Source organism: Rhincodon typus, chromosome 1 (genome assembly GCF_021869965.1).
Source record: "Rhincodon typus isolate 14 chromosome 1, sRhiTyp1.1, whole genome shotgun sequence".
NCBI classification, from domain to species: Eukaryota; Metazoa; Chordata; class Chondrichthyes; order Orectolobiformes; family Rhincodontidae; genus Rhincodon; species Rhincodon typus.
In genome coordinates, this window is record NC_063332.1 from 116026470 (window position 1) to 116045613 (window position 19144).

The following is a 19144-nucleotide window of genomic DNA, read 5'->3' on the forward strand; positions in this document are numbered from 1 at the left end:
GTCCATCCTGGGCCTCCTGCAGTGCCACAACGATGCCACCCAAAGGTTGCAGGAACAGCAACTCATATTCTGCTTGGGAACCCTGCAGCCCAATGTTATCAATGTGGATTTCACAAGCTTCAAAATCTCCCCTCCCCCTACTGAATCCCAAAACCAGCCCAGCTCGTCCCCGCCTCCCTAACCTGTCCTTCCTTCCACCTATCCCCTCCTCCCACCTCAAGCCCAACCCCCATCTCCTACCTACTAACCTCATCCCGCCCCCTTGACCTGTCCGTCCTCCCTGGACTGACCTATCTCCTCTCTACCTCCCCACCTACACTCACCTTTACTGGCTCCATCCCCGCCTCTTTGACCTGTCCGTCTCCTCTCCACCTATCTTCTCCTCTATCCATCTTCTATCCGCCTCCCCCTCTCTCCCTATTTATTTCAGAACCCCCTTCCCCTCCCCCATTTCTGAAGAAAGGTCTAAGCCCGAAACGTCAGCTTTCCTGCTCCTCTGATGCTGCTTGGCCTGCTGTGTCCATCCACCTCTACACCGTGTTATCTCAGATTCTCCAGTATCTGCAGTTCCTACTATCTTGGATACAGTGTAGTAGTACTTTTGAGGGCAATAAAAGTTGCCAACTTTCAAGCAAATTTACAAAGGAGAGTCAAGTTCACTATTGATCTCACTCTTCCATCTTGACCGTCAAGAGATAGGTAACTGGAGTACAAACCTAGGTCAATGCAAAATGTTCACATATACTCCAATCACCAAGATCTCTACAAAATTTGACAAAACCTTTATGCTTTTGTCATCACACATTATTTCAAAAGGCACTTTCCGCTGTCCGTTACACAAATTTAAAACATCTGAAATTTAATTATCTGGAATTAATGAATCTTAATAAGTCTACTATCTGACAACTGCCCCATATTGAATCTAACTTGTCCACAACCCTCATCTTTAGAGATAAGCACTGGCTCTCCGTTCATATCCTATTCTGTTAAAATCATTGTCTTGCTCATTGTCCCGCATGCCTCCTCACATCTGTAATCTTGTTTAGTCATGCATGCCTCTTGCTTAATGCCTCTGGCATTATTTGTTTGCACCCTTCTTTTCACCATACCAATGTTGGCAAAGCTTTCAGTCCCTTAATAACTCTAACCGCTCTCGCCATCCTCTTGCAACTTATGGGTCTCCAATCCCACGTGGCATCTATTTTTCATATTTATAAAATCCAAAGTGATTCACTGTGTTGAAAGTGGCATATAAATGTAAGTTGTGACTACTTTCTTTAACATATTAAATCCTTAATCTTCAAGGAATTAACATTCTCATTATAAACATGATAATTGGAGATTTTCTTGAAGCAATTCTTGTGCATCTGGAACCCTCAGAAATTTAACTTTTAAGGACTTCATCGTAGAGTTCTGATTCAAATTTGCTCATTGTCTAAGAATAGTTAGGAGATTAAAAACCTACTGCAATTTTTGGATTATTATGAAAGTGAACTCCTAAACACGTCACTGACTCCTCTTGACAACACCCCCTCCCAAAGCATATTGGCCCCAATACGCCCCACAATGGAAGACAGAGGGTGGTAGTAGATGGAAAGTATTCAGCCTGGAGCTCGGCGATCAGTGGTGTTCCGCAGGGATCTGTTCTGGGACCTCTGCTCTTTGTGATCTTTATAAATGACTTGGATGTGGAAGTGGAAGGGTGGGTTAGTAAGTCTGCCGATGACACGAAGGTTGGTGGAATTGTGGACAGTGTGGAGGCTGCTGTAGGTTGCAATGGGACATTGACATGATGCAGAGCTGGGCAAAGAAGTGGCAGATGGAATTCAACCCAGAAAAGTGTGAAGTGATTCATTTTGGAAGGTCGAATTTGAATGTAGAATAAAAGGGTTAGTGGCAGGATTCTCGGCAGTGTGGAGGAACAGAGGGATCTTGGGGTCCACGTCCATAGATTCCTCAAAGTCGCTACCCAAGTTGATAGGGTCGTAAAGAAGGTGTATGGTGTGTTGGCTTTCATTGGCAGGGGAATTGAGTTTAAGAGCTGTGAGGTTATGCTGCAGCTCTATAAAACTGTGGTTAGACCACAGTTGGAATATTGTGTTCACTTCTGGTCACCTCATTATAGGAAGGATGTGGAAGCTTTAGACAGGGTGCACAGGAGATTTACCAGGATGCTGCCCGGACTGGAGGGCAGGCCTTATGAGGAAAGATTGAGGGAGCTAGGGCTCTTTTCATTGGAGCGAAGAAGGATGACAGGTGACTTGATAGAGGTGTACAAGATGATGAGAAGCATAGATACAGTGGATACCCAGAGATTTTTTTCCCAGGGCAGAAATGACTATTACGAGGGGGCATAATTTTAAGGTGATCAGAGGAAGGTATAGGGGAGATGTCAGAGATAGGTTCTTCACACAGAGTGGGGGGGCGTGTGGAATGCGCTACCGGCAGTGGTAGTGGAGTCAGATACTTTAGAGACTTTTAAGCGACTCTTGGATAGGCACATTGAGGATAGTAAAATGTAGGGTATGCAGGGTAGATTGATCTTAGTAGGATAATAGGTCGGCACAACATTGTGGGCTAAAGGGCCTGTACTGTGCTGTACTGTTCCATGTTCTATGTTCTATGTCTCCAAACCGCTACAAACTTCACCACTCCCCTCCACTGCCCCATTGTAACAACAATCCACCTGTTCGGCCCAATGAAATTTGCTCCCCAGATCACCCAACTACCTGGCCCTGTCAGGCTCAAAAACCCCCAACTCCTGGCACTGCCAAACCAGAAACCAGCTGACAACTCCAGACAATACATATCCAACCCAACACTCCACAGCCCCACACCACCTTGCAGGTCCGACACTTCTCTGAAGTCCTCAGCCTCTCCCCCCACTCCCATACTATGCTAAGCACACTCATTCATTTACCTGGTTTTCTATCCACCCAACCCAACTAGCAACATAACCGCATTCAAATGGCACCCTACACCCCTTAGCCACCTGCCCCCTACACTCTCACTTGCCATTTTGCAGCGGCTGTCCAATTGACCTTGAGACCTTAAAACAATTTAACTCACAGCTGCAGGGACCCAGGTTCAATTCCAGCCTTGGGTGACTGTTTGTGTGGAGTTTTGCACGTTCTCCCAGTGTCTGCATAGATTTCTGCTGGCTGCTCTGTTTTCCTCCCATAGTCCAAAGATCTGCAGGTTAAGCGGATTGACCATGCTAAATTCCCTGTAGTGACTAGGGATGTGCAGGCTAGGAGAATTGGCCATGGTAAATGTGGGGTTACAGGGATAGGGTGGGGGCTGCATCTGGGTGGGACACTCTTCTGAGGGTCAGTGCAAACTCAATGGGCCAAATGGCCTCTTTCTGTTCTGTAGGGGTTCTAAGAATTTGTGAAATACAGAAGCAGCCGTCATTCCAAAAAAAAGCTGTATCTTGGCACATAAGCAGCCTTGCAGGCCAAGTGGATTTCTCCTTAATTTCTTCTAATGATGCATTCAGGATAGACCACATTTGGAATTCGAACATTCACGGACAAAAAAGTGGGTAATCCTAAAGAGGACTACTATTATTCAAATCTGTTCTGATGGCAATCAAAAAAATGTCAGCCATTGTTTCAATCACTATGTTGTCGCTATGAAAATCAAATGCAGGATGTAACACAGGAATTGCATTTCAAGATGGAAACCTATAAATTAGTAATTTTTTTTTTAAAAAGTCTGTTAAAGTTGGAGTCAGATACTCTGAGAATCTTAGGAAATTATTGAATAATTGCTCATGTGTACCTTTAGAAAACTGCAAAATTGCATTTTCTGGCAATCATTTTATATAAAAACAGTCATTTAAAGTGAGGACCATCATTTCTAGCCCCAACTCATTTCTATTTCAGTCAGTGGATCAAAATCCCCAAGCAAACACTATTTGCACTGCTAAACAAATTAAACAGCTTTTAAGAAAATGGTGCAACCCAAATATTCAACATCTTCTGCAATAATTTTTATGAAAAAATGTTACAGATTACTAAATTCATGGAGTCCCCTATATCAGCAAATACAGCATGTTATTTGTGACTATTGACACTTTCTTCATTGAAATGGCAGGTCCATTTGTGTTGTATCTTAAATGCATTAATCTGGTCAATTTACTTATTTGCATGCCACAGCAGAAATTCCTGAAGTTAAGTGTTATTCAAGTTTCAATGGGGGTATTGATGAAAAGTCCTGAGATAGTAGGAACTGCAGATGCTGCAGAATCTGAGATAACAAGGTGTACAGCTGGATGAACAGGCCAAGCAGCATCAGAGGAGCAGGAAGGCGGACGCTTCGGGCCTAGACCCTTCTTCAGAAATGAGGAGTCAAAAAAGAGTCTTTTCTGAAGAAGGGTCTAGGCCCGAAACGTCCGCCTTCCTGCTCGATTGATGAAAAGTCCTATTTGTTTTATCCAAAAACTTGTTAAACAAGAATAATGAGTGAGACAATTGCTAATGGAGAAAACTTGAGAATTTGCCCATGGTATCTGGAGTAAAAAAGTTATTTCCTCAAAGGATTTGTAAATTGCTAAAAATAAAACAAACAACTTTAAGTCTGTAATGGCTAAAAAAACATTCCCGGAGCTAATCAATCAACATATACTAAAGCTGGTACCTTACAACTTTCTTTCTAATCGGGTCAGTGGAGAAGTAAGCCCTCATCCCAATCCCTGGCCCCTTCAACTCATGCCATCCAATTCACCATGAACAGCATCATGAGAGCTCTGTTGACAGGAATAAACATCTTTGATCTGTTTATGCTTAGAGGTGTAACCATTAGACCAAAATAAACCCTGGCGTCAATACACAAGTGTTTCCATTGTACTACTTTTGATCAAAGATAAAACAGTTGATTTAAATCAATCATTCTACAATTAAATAGATTTTTCATAATTTTGTTGTAATATAAAAATAGTGAAATTACCTCAATTTACTCAGTACTGTTCATCATTATTTGCATTTTAAACTGAAAACTGGAACATTCCAAGTGACAAAATCAATCAATCAATCTGTTGAAGAACAGTCGCATTCTATTTTCTTTCACCAACACTGATCCTCCATTTCACCTATCATGTACATACCTCCACACTACTTTCTGAGGAAGCCGTGCCAGAGCTCCTGCTAATTTATGTGCAACATCATCCGACAGATATTTCACACCAGCTCCAAAAGACACAAGGACAAAGCCTTCCTCTTTAGCATCATCTGCCCAGGTCATGAAGTCCTGAGATATACATAAAAGGAATACATGTTAATGTTAAGTTAAGCATTGTTTAATGTCTCAAACTGTACATTTCCTTTTTCAGGAAGATATAACATCAGACATATCTTTGCTAAACTTGTTTTTCACATTATAGGATGTCACATGATTTACTTGCATATGGTGTAAGGCTAAAAACACAGCAATTCTTTAACATTGCCGTTATTGAATAAACAGCAATAATGGCACCCCATTCCCATGAAGGCCATTTAATTGAACCCAGGATCTTATCACTGGCATGAGAGTAGGGGAATAGAAGTTGTTATGTATTGCAAGGCAAAAACTCACCATGTGGATTCAGAGTGGACTGCTATTACTGAACCTGCTTACTTTTACATCTCGAACAAATCAATGAACAGAATAGACAGTGTAACAAAGTGTTCAGATCTTGCAATACACTACACTCCTCCTTAATTAAAACTCGTACATTAATTGTAAAAATGGTACAAATACCTAATTTTCCAAAATACAATGGCCACTCTCCTAGCCTGTCCCAGTCCTTCTGCAGCCTCCTCGCCCCTCCACATATCTTTGTCTTCTGTAAACTTAGCAACAATACTCACTTCCTTCGAAGGTTAATGTACAACAGGAACAACTGTGGTCCCAACACAGACCCCTGCAGAACTCCACTAGTCACTGGCTGACATGCTGAAAAAAATCCTTTTATCCCTATTCTCTGCTTTCAGCCAATCATCTATGCTAGTATCTTGCCCCTAACTCCATGGGATAATCTTATTTAGCAGCCTCCTGTGCAGCACCTTGTCAAAGGCCTTCTAGAAATCCAAATAGATCACATCCACTAGCTCCTCAAAAAATTCTAACAGATTTGTAAGGTATGTATTCCCTTGACGAATCCATGCTGTCTCAGGGCGGTACGGTGGCTCAGTGGTTAGCGTTGGCACTGCTACCTCATAGCACCAGGGACCCAGGTTCAATTCCAAGCGTGGATGACTGCCTGTGTGGAGTTTGCACATTCTCCCGGTGTCTGTGTGGGTTTCCTCCGGGTGTTCCAGTTTCCTCCCACAGTCCAAAGATGTGCAGGGTAGGTGGATTGGCTATGCTAAATTGCCCATATATAGCGTCCAGGGATGTTTAGATTAGGTGGGTTAGACAAGGGAAATGCAGGGGTAGGGGAATGGGTCTGGGTAGAACGCTCTTTGGAGGGGCGGTGTGGACCTGTTGGGCCAAATGGCCTGTTTCCACACTGTAGGGTTTCTGTGATTCAGTTTCTATGAACTTGCAAGTACTCCGCAATCTCATCCTTCAGAATGGACTTTTAAAACCTTATCAACGACGAAGGACAGACTTATTGGCCTATAATTTCCTGTCTTCAGCCTCCTTCCTTAAGCAGGGGTGCTACATTAGCCATTTCCCAGTCCTCCCCGACTCCAGTGATTCATGAAAGATCACTACCAGTGCCTCGACAATTCCCTCAGCTATCTCCTTCAGAACTCTGGGGTGCAGTCCATCTGGTCCGGGTGATTTATCGGACTTCGGTCCTTTCAGCTTCCCCAGCACCATCTCCTTCGTGATGGTTACTACACTCACCCCTGCCCCGACTCTTGAATTTCTGCAACACTGCAGGTCTCTTTCACAGTGAAGAATGATGCATAGTACCTATTCGGTTCATCTGCCATTTCTTTGTTCATCTTTATTACTTCTCCAGTCTCATATTCCAGCTATCCAGTGTCCACATTGCCTTTGATACATTTAAAAACACACACTTGCAATATTTTATATTACTAGCTAGCTTACTCTCATACTTCATATTCTTCCCCCCCCCATTGCTTTTTTAGATATTCTCTGCTGATTTTTAAAGGCTTCCCAAACCTCTAGCTTCCCATTAATCTTCACCACATCGAACGCTTTTGCTTTTATACGTCCCCGACTTCCCTTATCAGCCATGGTTGGCACTCCTCCCTTTAGCATGTTTCTTCTTCCTTGGGATGAATTTCCGCTGTGCTTCCTGAATTACCCCCAGAAACTCCTATCATCGCTGCTCTACTGTCTTCCCTGCCAGGCACCCCTTCCAATGAACTCTAGTCAGCTCCTCCCTCACATATTTGGAGTTACTTTTATTCAATTGTAATACCGTTACATCTGATTCCAGCTTCTCCCTCTCAAACTGCAGGGTGAATTCTATCATATTATGGTCACTGCCCCCTAGGAGCTCCTTCACCTTCATCTCCCTAATCAAGTCAGCCTCATGACACACCACCAAATCCAGAGCTGCCTGTTCCCTCATGGGCTCCACACAAGCGGCTTCAAAAACCATCTCATTGGCATTCCAAAAATTTATTTTGAGATGTTAACAACCTGAGTTTTCCACTCCACCTGCATAAGGGTCTTCTCTATGGTTATTGCAATAGTGCCTTTCTTACAGGCCTTTTCTTATCTCCTGATTTATTTTCTTCCCCAAACCCTGACTACTGCTATGAGGCCTGTACGTAACTCCCATTTGGGTCTTTTTTGCTTTTGTTGTTCATCAAATGTACCCACACGGATTTTCGTCTTCTGACTCTATCACTTCTTACTAATGATTAAATTTCATTTCTTACTATGAAGGCAACCCACTCCCTCTGTCCATCTGCCTGTCCTTTCAAAAGGACACATATCCTTTGATATTTAGTTCCCAGCCCTGATGCCCTCTCAATGATACCCAGTTGGTACTTGTCAGTTTCAATCTGCGCTACAAGCTCACTCACCTTGTTTCATATACTGTGTGCATTTAAGTGCAACACTCTGTGCTACATTAACTGCCCCTGTTTTGATGGTTGTTCTTTTATCTGCTGAGCCTGAAGTTAGATTCCTGACCCTTTTCATACTCTGTCCTCTGACTTATTTAGAAGCTTTGAATACCCTCTGCTGAGCTTTTAACTGTTACCATAAGTTTCCCCCTCCACTAGTCCTATCCACAGCCATAGTTACACAACTCATCAGGACTCTGGCACCAGCATGACTCAAGTGGAACCAATCCCACCAGAACAATTCCCTCCTCCTCCAGTACTGGTGCCAACGTCCCATGAATTTAAGGGACAACACAGTGTGGAGCTGGAGGAACACAGCAGGTCAGGCAGCATCATAGGAGCAGGAAAGTTGACATTTCAGGTTGGGACCCTTCTTCGGAAATGGGGAGGAGGAAGGGAGCTGGGAAATAAATAGAGGGAGGGGGTGGGACTGGGGAAAGGTTGGTGGGATGGTGATAGGTGGATGCAGGTAGGGAGTAGTGAGGATTAGTCGGTGGGAAGGGTAGGGCGGAAAGGTTGGGGAAGATGATGGACAGGTTGTGTCAGGTGAAGGAGGCGGGGACAAAAGGGAGGTTTGGACGTGGGATGAGGAGATTTTAAAACTGATGAATTCGATGTTAAGGCCATCAGGCTGTAGGGTCCCTAGGTGGAATAGGTGGTGTTGCTCCTCCAGTTTGCGTATGGTGTCAGTGTGGCACTGGAGGAGGCCCAGGATGGACATATCACCCTGGGAGTGGGAGGGCAGGGGGAGAGAAAGAGTTAAAATGGTTGGCAACCAGAAGGTGTTGACAATTATTGCATACAGAGCTCAGATGCTCCATGAAACGGTTCACGAGTCTGCGCTTGGTCTCACCGATGTAGAGGAGGCCACATCGGGAGCAAAGGATACAGTAGACCAGGTTGGAGGTTGTACAGGTGAACCCCTGTCAGATGTGAAAAGTTTGCTTTAGGTCTTGGATGGAGGTGAGGAGGGTGGTAGGGGAGGCATATGGGCAGGTGTAGCACTTCCTGCACTTGCAGGAAAAGGTGCCGGGTGTGGTGGGGTTAGTGGGGAGAGTGGAGCAGACGCGGAGTTGCGGATTGAGCGGTCCCTACAAAAGACAGATAGTTCCCTCCCCACCCCTATCTGCCTTTCGTAGAGACTGCTCACTCCGCGACTCCCCTGTCTGCTCCACTCTCCCCACTAACCCCACCACACCCGGTACCTTTCCCTGCAACCGCATGAAGTGCTACACCTGCCCCTACACCTCCCCCAACATTGTGTTTCAGATTTCCAGCACAATATGTTGTAGTTTAAAATATCATTTATACTTTATGAGAACGGAACTGTTTGATGACACATGGATTTATGTGCCATCTAATTTACAAAGATGCTGCTTAGTAAGTCTGGGTATGGCAATGCCTCTACCAATAAGGACTCACTTCTCATACAGCACAAGTGCTATTTCCCCTTTACATTGGTATTTCTTGGAAATTGTTCTGATGAATGCAAGACAAAAAGAATTTGTGGAGGCAGAGAAAACAAGTTCTTTTCTATCAAAGCACTATGTAAACAACTATAAGATCAATAATAAATGCTTGAAAGAAAATTTCTGGTCAGGAAATAACTGCAAAGAAATAAAGTTAACATTTTATGTTGAAAGTTTTTTGTTCTTATTTTAAATTTCTAGTTGTACCCCAACAGCTTGGCTGGAGGTATAGCTAGTTCTGGAGTAGCAATTTGCAACTCTTTCTATTTCCATGATTGTGGCCTAATCGCAGGCATCATACCATGTCAGTTTATTGCATTGGTCAAAACCTTGGCCTATATTTTGTTGTTTGTTTGGCCTTCTCGAAATCAAATCTTAATGTGTCTACGTTCACACCCTACTGATGTGAGGAGAGAGTTTCTTTAATTCTAAAATGTAGATATAACAGTCTCACTTGACAATAGTTTCCTTTTGTGGAAAGTAACTCCATGCCAATTTCATTTATAGTTGTGCCTTAACCAATTCAAATTTTCATGAATTCCAGCATTCCACAGAAGCAAGCAGTATGCATCTTGAACACTGATTGAAAGTTATATCAAAAAATATTTGACTCCATCATGGCAAGGAGATCCATTTATCCTTCCCTAATATCCTACGTTAGATACTTTCAGGCAAATGTATAACCTTAATGTGCAATTACACTAGTTGCACCTGGTTGACTTCCTCAATTATCCTCAAATATGCCTTTTGTGCTAACTTGAATGCATGTGTACTCCATCTTTCAAGTTACTCAAACTTCCTCAAAATCAACAGAGTTCAAAAACCTTGTCACAATGTTCTTCAGTCTTTTAAAATTTCATTTAAGAAGTTCCATTCTCACTATTTTCCTGTGTGCATGGATTGAGAAAAATTTAGTGTGTACATTCACAGCAAGCTGCCATTATTGAACTAACTTCATTGACATTTCCAACAGATAGCACAAAAACAAAATCAGATTTTGCACAATATTGCGTAAACAGTTAATTGTGAACTTAGATTCACAAGACGCCAGTTGTTGCAGTTCCACTGATACAACTTGCTAAGCATACATATCCTGTTCAGAAATACTGAAGCTCCAAATGACTTGATTACTATTGTGATTTATGTCAGTTGTATGGACTAGCCATACGTACCAAAATCTCCCAACAAGAACTGTGGGAACGAGTTATTCTGTGGTTTTTTTTCTGGGTCTGTACTACAGTTTTTCAGACACTGTGGTTAATCTCCTTTAAATTAGCCACTTTGTTTGGGCTGGATGCTATTTTATTGCCATGCCTGTGGTGGCCATCCTTACTTTGCTCATCGTGTCATTAACCTCTCTGTGCCCGATGTTTGTGACTAATGGAATCAGACAACTGTATGGCTAGTTGACTCCTCTAAAAGCCTGATGAGGACACAGCCCAAGAACAAGAAACACAATGCTTTGGCAACAGTGTTTACTTTGGTCTCTGTGCCTGCTGTTGCATCCAAAGAACCACAGAGCAAGACTTGGAAATTGAAGGAGCTGGAGCTGAAAATGAATGACAGGGTGAGATTGCATCACTATTACAAGCATGCCTTTCCTTGGTAGCATTCTGGGAAGAATTTCTTCACTGCTTTGCAAAATTTTGACAGGAAAAACAAACAAATAGAATACGAAAGGCTTAACTGACTAAAATTGACAATACCACAAAATCTAAACAAATGGCTTTGATGCTCAATCATCCAAGACAGCAATAGTGGTCAGTTTCTCAAAAGCACACATCGTTATAAGCAACAAAATTGATTCCAAAGTAAATCTAATCAAGAATTCAGCAGGTCTAGCAGCATCTGTGGAGAGAAATCAGTATTAACATTTCAGGTCCAGTGATCCTTCCTCAGAACTAGAAACTGTGGCATTTCTCTCCACAGATGCTCCCAGACCTGCCTGGGCTTTTCCAGCAATTTCTGTTTTTGTTTCTGTTTCTGATTTCCAGCATCCACAGTTTTTTCCATTTTTATTTTGCTGAAGAAGTTAATGGGTTCAATGAGCACCTATTCTATCAAGTAAGGATAAGAGTAGAAATGCCAGGGAGTCATACTAAACTTTTACAAATCACAGCCCTTAGCTAATCAGTGTTCAGTTCTGGGCACTACATTTCAGAAGGACATTAAAGGTCTTAGATTGCAGAGGAAATTCACTGAAATGGTACAAGTTGTGAAACTTCAGTTATATGATTAGGCCTGCAAAGTTAGGGGTTTTTTTCCATGGAGCAGAAAAAGTTAAGGGGATGGAGTGTTCACAAGAAGGAACAATTTTCACAGTCATTGAGAAAATTGTTTCCAATAATGGAACTGTAGCCAAAAGGACAGTTTTTTTAAAAAGTAATTAGCAAAAGTATCAGAAATAATGAAAGGAAAAAAATTGAAGCAAGTCACCATTACCTGGAATGCACAGCCTGAAATACTTGAAAATTATCATTGAATCAGTTTCCAAGTAAATTAGATGAATATTTGAAGAGTAATATTGTACAAATTGACAAAAGAGCTGGGGATAGCTCTTCAAGGAGCTTGAAAAGAGGACTATGGACCAAATAACCACCTAATGCGCTGCCATTTTTTGATGCTTTTGTACTTTAACAATATCACTGGAAGCATGCAACAAGAACCCAAGTACAAAAATATTACAATGAACATTTTATAAAACTTTATCAAATAAAGAAGCTTATCACAATCCATATTTCCTTAAATGGTAAACACATGACACAGGATTCTCAGAGATAGGATCCTATTGCATTACATGTTTCAAGTGACTCAATACCAGATGGAAAAACACAACAGCACTTCATTGGAGGCTGTACGGATGATGTTACCAGCAGGGTAATGAAACATCTGCAAACTAACGAATCAGCTCGGCAAGTGAACCAACCACAGCATCCATAACCCGAGCTACAAATCTACTGAAGAACCTTAGATTGTCTGCTTACCCCACTTACTGATATCAGCATTACTAAAAGTCAAGAAAATCCTCCAGTTTTCAAGTCGTCAGGAAAAGGTAAAAACCACACCATACAGACTTCAGGATCACTGGTGAGCGGCACCACATTGCCATGAACTAGAAAGTCCAGGGCAAATTGTTCTAGTGAATGGCTAAGCCAATATACTGTAGGAACAAATACTTATTCCAAGTACTAGCATTGCTGGATTAAGAACAATTTCAAATTTGTGCTCCACATAGAAATGTTAAAAATACTCTGAATTCAAACTGATCATAGATTAAAAAAAAAACTTGCATTTATATTGCAATTCATAAGCACCACATGTCTCATGGTGCTTTACAGTTAATCAAACAATTTTGAACCGTAGTACTTACAAAAATGCCAAATGGTGTGCAGTAGGCTTCCACAAGCTGGTTCACTGCTCCACTAATCTAAAAGACACCAGTTCTGAAAGGACAATTCTTACTCAATATTGCACAGGAGTGTCAGTCAAGATTTCTGGTTTACATTCACACATTGAGACATGGCAGACATCAATGGAATTAGGAGATAGCAAGAACTGCAGATGCCGGAGTCAGAGTCAACACATTATGTAGAAGGAGGAATGCAGCATATCAGTCTGTATTTGTACGCACAAATTTTGGAGGGGTCTTGAACCCACAACCTCGCGTCAAAGGTGATTAATTGCTATCAACTGGACCACCTTTGACACACCAATTAGGCTGGAGTTCTTCAAATCATAAGACGGATATTCTGTTAGAACACCTTAAGCAAAAGAATCTGCATGAAAATACCAAACAGTATAAATCGCTTTTGTTTTTCTAATCATTTTGTGGTATGTGGGCATTGCTGGCTGGGCCAGCATTTCTTGCCCATCCCTAGTTGCCCTTGAGAAAGTGGTGGTGAGCGACCTTCTTGAACCGCTGCATTCCTCCTGTTGTGGGTTGACCCACAATGCTATTAGGGAGGGAATTCCAGGATTTTGACCCAGCGACAGTGAAGGAATGGCGATATATTTCCAAGTCAGAATGGTGAGTGACTTGGAGGGGAACTTGCAGGTGGTGGTGTTCCCATATATCTGCTGTCCTTGTCCTTCTAGATGGAAGTGGTCGTGTGTTTGGAAGGTCCTCAGACAGCACCTTTGGTGAATTTCTGCAGTGCATCTTGTAGACAATACACACTGCTGCTACTGAGTGTCGGTGGTGGAGGGAGTGAATGCTTGTGGATGTAGTGCCAATCAAGCGGCTGCTTTGTCCTGGATGGTGTCAAGCTTCTTGAGTGTTGTTGGGGCTGCACTCATCCAGGGAAATGGGGAGTATTTCATCACACTCCTGACTTGTGCCTTATAGATGGGGGACAGGCTTTGATGAGTCAGGAGAGGAGTTAATCGTGGCAGTATTTCCAGCTTCTGGCCTGCTGTTGTAGCCACTGTGTTAATGTGGTGAGTCCAGTTGAGTTTCTGGTCAATGGTAACCCCAAGGATGTTGATAGTAGAGGATTCAGTGATGGTAACACCATTGAATGTCAAGGGACAGTAGTTAGATTGTCTCTTATTGGTGATGGTATTAGCTGGGCATTTGTGTGGCGCGAATGTCACTTGCCACTTGTCAGCCCAAGCCTGGATATTATCCAGATCTTGTTGCATGTGAACATGGACTGCTTCAGTATCTGAGGAGTCACAAATGGTGCTGAACATTGTGCAATCATCAGCGAACATCCCCACTTCTGACCTTATGATGGAGGGAAGGTTATTGATGAAGCAGCTGAAGATGGTTGGACCTAGAACACTACCCTGAGGAACTCCTGCAAAAATGTCCTGGAGCTGAGATGATTGACCTCCTACAACCATGACCAGCTTCCTGTGTGTCAGGTATGACTCCAACCACCAGAGCGTTTGTCCCCTGATACCCATTGATTCCAATTTTGCTAGGGCTCCTTGATGACACACTCTGTCAAATGCAGCCTTGATATCAAGGGCTGTCAATCTCACCTCACCTCCGGAATTCAGCTCTTTTGTCCATGTTTGAACCAAGGCTGTAATGAGGTCAGGAGCTGAGTGGCCCTGGTGGAATCCAAACCGGGCGTCACTGAGTAGGTTATTTCTGAACAGGTGCTGCTTGGTAGCACTGTTGGTGACACCTTCCATCACTGTATTGATGATCAAGAGGAGACTGATGGGGCGGTAACTGGCCAGGTTGGATTTGTCCTGCTTTTTGCGTACAGGACATACTTGGGCAATTTTCCACTTTGTTGGGTAGATACCAGTGTTGTAACTCTACTGGAACAGCTTGGCTAAGGGAGCGGCAAGTTCTGGAGCACAAGTCTTCAGTACAATTGCCGGAATATTGTCAGGGCCAGTAGCCTTTGCTGTATCCAGTGCCTCCAACCGTTTTTTGATATCACGTGGAGTGAATCGAATTGGCTGAAAACTGGTATCAGTAATGCTGGGGCCCACTGGGGGAGGCCGAGATGGATCATCCACTCGGCACTTCTGGCCGAAGATTGCTACGAATGCTTCAGCCTTATCTTTTGTGTTGATGTGCTGGGCTCGGCTCTTCCATCACTGAGGATGGGGATATTTGTGGAGCCTCCTCCTCCAGTGAGTTGTTTAATTGTCCACCACCATTCACGACTGGTTGTGGCAGGACTGCAGAGCTGGGATCTGATCTGTTGGTTGTGGGATTTCTTAGCTCTGTCTATCACTTGCTGCTTTCACTGTTTGGCGGCTTCACTAGGTTGATACCTCATCTTCAGGTATGCCTGGTGCTGCTCCTGGCATGCCCTCCTGCACTCTTCATTGAACCAGGGTTGATCCCCTGGCTTGATGGCAATGGTTGAGTGGGGGATATGCCGAGCCATGAGGTTACAGATTGTGTTGGAGTACAATTTTGCTGCTGTTGATGGTCCACAGCACCTCACAGATGCCCAGTCTTGAGTTGCTAGATCTGTGCGAAGTCTGTCATTTAACACGGCGGTAGTGCCACACAACACGATGGAGGTTGTTCTCAATGTGCAGGCAGGATTTCGTCTCCACAAGGACTGTGCAATGGTCGCTCTTGCCAATACTGTCATGAACAGACACAACTGCAGCAAGCAGATTAGTAAGGATGAGGTCAAGTAAGCTTTTCCCTCACCACCTGCCGCAGACCCAGTCTAGCAGCTATGTCCTTTAGGACCCAACCAGCCTCGATCAGTAGTATTGCTGCCGAGCCACTCTTGGTGGTGGACATTGAAATCCCCCAACCAGAGTACATCTTCAGTACTCCCTCTAAGTGTTGTTCAACATTGAGGAATACTGATTCATCAGCTGAGGGAGGACAGTATGTGGTAATCAGCAGGAGGTTTCCTTGCCATGTTTAACTTGAAGCCATGAGACTTCATGGGGTCCAGAGTCAATGTTGAGGACTCCTAGGGCAATACCCTCCCGACTGTTTAACACTGTGCCATCTCCTCTGCTGGGTCTGTCCTGCCAGTGGGACATATCCAGTGATAGTGATGGTGGTGTCTGGGACATTGTCTGTAAGGTATGATTCTGTGAGTATGACTATGTCAGGCTGTTGTTTGACTAGTCTGTGAGACAGCTCTCCCAATTTTGGCACTAACCCCAGACGTTAGTGAGGAGGACTTTGCATGGTCAACAGGGCTGTTTCTGCCATTGTCTTTTCCGGTGCCTAGGTCGATGCCAGGTGATCCGTCCAGTTTCATTCCTTTGAGTCTTTGTAGCAATTGGTACAACTCTGTGGCTTGCTAGGCCATTTCAGAGGACAGTTGAAAGTCAACCACATTGTTGTGGGTCTGGAGTCACATGTAGGTGGCAGATTTCCTCCCCTGAAGGACATCAGTGAACCAAATGGGTTTTTCCAACAATGGCAATGATTTAATGGTGATCAGCAGACTCTTAATTCCAGACTTTTTTTTTTTGAATTCCAATTCCACATCTGCCGTGGTGGGATTCGAACCCGGGTCCCCAGAACATCAGCTGGGTTTCTGGATTAATAGTCCAGCGATAATACCACTAGGCCATTGACTCTGCCTAGGCAGAGTCAATCTAGTGACATAGAAACAGTAGGTCATTCAGACCATCAAGCATGCCATTGCTAATGAAACACTTCGATACCTTTTACTCACCCCATCCCCGTACACAATTAGTAACTATAAATCTATCAATTTCTACTTTAAACATACTCAGTGAGCCTGCACAGCCCTCTGTTGTAGAGGATTTCCTTGTTTCATAACCTGCTGAACAAAACAATTTCTCATTTCAGATCCAAATGATAACCCCTTATTTTAAATTGTGCTCCCTAGTTCTAGACTCCCTAAATAGGGGAAACATCTCATATACATCTACCCTGTCTATCCCTTTGGAGTTTGAACAATGAGGAGTGATCTCATTGAAACTTCAAAAATACTTACAGAATACAAACCCAGTTTACCCAGCCTCTCTTCACAGGACAGTCTCGCCATCGCTGAAACCAGTCTGATGGACCTTTATTGCCTCAGAGGGAGGGCAGCATCTTTCCCAAGATAAGATCAAAACTGCACACACTCTTGTTGCAGTCTGACCAAGTTTCCATACAAATGGAGCAAGACTTCGCTACTCCTGTACTCAATCTGACCTCTACTAAGCCAAAGGATCTTAGTGCCCTTGAATTAATACTAAGTGTATGTCTCTGACGTATGCCTCAGTCAAAATTTATAATCATCTGGAGCATGACAATACATCCCATAATTGTTTCACAGAGGAAACTGCAAAACATCAACTGAGCACAAAACAGGCCATTTGAGACAGCAAATATAGTGGCATCCATTGCAAAGCTGCAAAGTTATTTTCTTTCCATGTATTTTTTAAAAATAAATTCATTAATGGGATGTGGATGTCGCTGTCGCTGTCTAGGTTAACATTTATTGTCCAGAGCGCAGACCAAAATCGATCACATTGCTGTTGGTCTAGAGTCGCATGTAGGTCAAATCAGGTAAGGACAGGTAATGCCTAAAGGACATTAGTGAACTAGATAGGTTTTTCCTACAATCAGCGACAGTTTTGTGGTCATCATCAGACCTTTAATTCCAGGTTTTTTTTTTTTTAATTGAATTCAAAATTCGACCAACTGCCATGGCAGGTTTTGAACTGTGGTCTCCAGAACATTACCTGGGTCTCTGGATTAATAGTCTAATGATAATACCAATAGGCCATCAGCAGCATATTTTGCACATAGTATAAGATATCAAAGAATATTTGAGACAATTAATTTAATTATCAAGAACCTAAACCCATTGCTGAATTTTTACATTAGTGGTATTATTAATATTAACAATGCCCATAAAATCATTAACAAAATAACGAGTAATAAAGAAGTCAATCGTGAGGAACTCCACTCAGCATCATTTTCTGGTTAATAATTACACAACAGACAGCTTCAATCACTGTAAATTGCAACTATATTTCTGAACATTTAAGTAATTTATCAACAATATCCTGGACATGCAGGCAGTAACCAAATACACACTATTCATTCATGTTAAACCTCACAAATCAATCAATCAATTTGGTGTACAAGAGAAACAAAAGCAGAGATAATTTTGAATCTGTTAAACACCCTTGAAACACAGTTGGGGCATTGTGCACAGTTTTACATACTCAACTAAAATACCTAACAGTGCAGTTTCCTCAATGTACCAAAAATGAAATTCTCTCAGCCAGTCTCCAAGGCTCTGTGGTATAACTGTAGCATCCCTACCTCTTGACCATGCAATTTTGGTTCAAATCCCATCTGTCCCGAAGACGTGTCAGAACATGTCGATGTCAATTAAAGCAAGCATGAAGGATTACATTGTGATTAATGGCAAAGCAATTAATTCCACTGGTCATTAGCATGGCAACAAGGTGGTAAAAACTGTAGTTGAGCACATTAAGAATTAGAATAGGTGTTTAGAGAAAAGTGTAGTCAGAATGTTTAAAGCTGTCACTAACTGTTGAATATCACTACTTTGCAAAAAATTCCATTGCTGATTAAAATAAAGAAGATCTGAGCGAGAGAGGGATTTGAGGTATCTACACTATGCAAAACTGACCTATTATTGGGATGTAACAAAATCACTGAAACATTACAGGATCTTTAAGATTTATCTGAGCCACTTAGACATAAATGCAAGACAATTCCAGGATTATTGACTATTTTAATTATTGAACTGCATGAAACAACCATTAAAACATAAAAGGCATGGTCTCAACTTGAGCCACTCCCTCTCTACTAACATTTCTTCAGCTTCTTTAACACACAATTCTCATTTTTTGCAGAGTGGAAGAAAATAACAAATAAAGTAAAATTGAAATCTTTCAAATTTAAAAACATCTAATATTTAGCTCAGAGATAACAAGATGTAGAGCTGGATGAACACAGCAGGCCAAGCAGCATCATAGGAGCAGGAAGGCTGACGTTTCGGGCCTAGACCCTTCATCAGAAATGGGGGAGGGGAAGGGGGTTCTGAAATAAATAGGGAGGGGGAGGCGGATAGAAGATGGATAGAGGAGAAGATAGGTGGAGAGGAAACAGACAGGTCAAAGAGGCAGGGATGGAGCCAGTAAAGGTGAGTGTAGGTGGGGAGGTAGGGAGGAGATAGGTCAGTCCAGGGAGGACGGACAGGT

The 19144-nt window shown here is 42.7% G+C and overlaps 1 protein-coding gene across 2 annotated transcripts in view; it reads right to left on the reverse strand.

Moving 5' to 3' along the window:
* The window catches only part of LOC109916958 (2-hydroxyacylsphingosine 1-beta-galactosyltransferase-like), a 103582-nt gene that overhangs the window by 30574 nt on the left and 53864 nt on the right, over positions 1-19144 (reverse strand). For both annotated transcript variants that reach the window (XM_048599951.1, XM_048599945.1), the window contains exon 2: positions 5108-5250. In XM_048599951.1, coding sequence (XP_048455908.1) covers positions 5108-5244 — 137 coding nt within the window. In that variant the 5' untranslated portion in view covers positions 5245-5250. The remainder of the gene's footprint in view (positions 1-5107; positions 5251-19144) is intronic.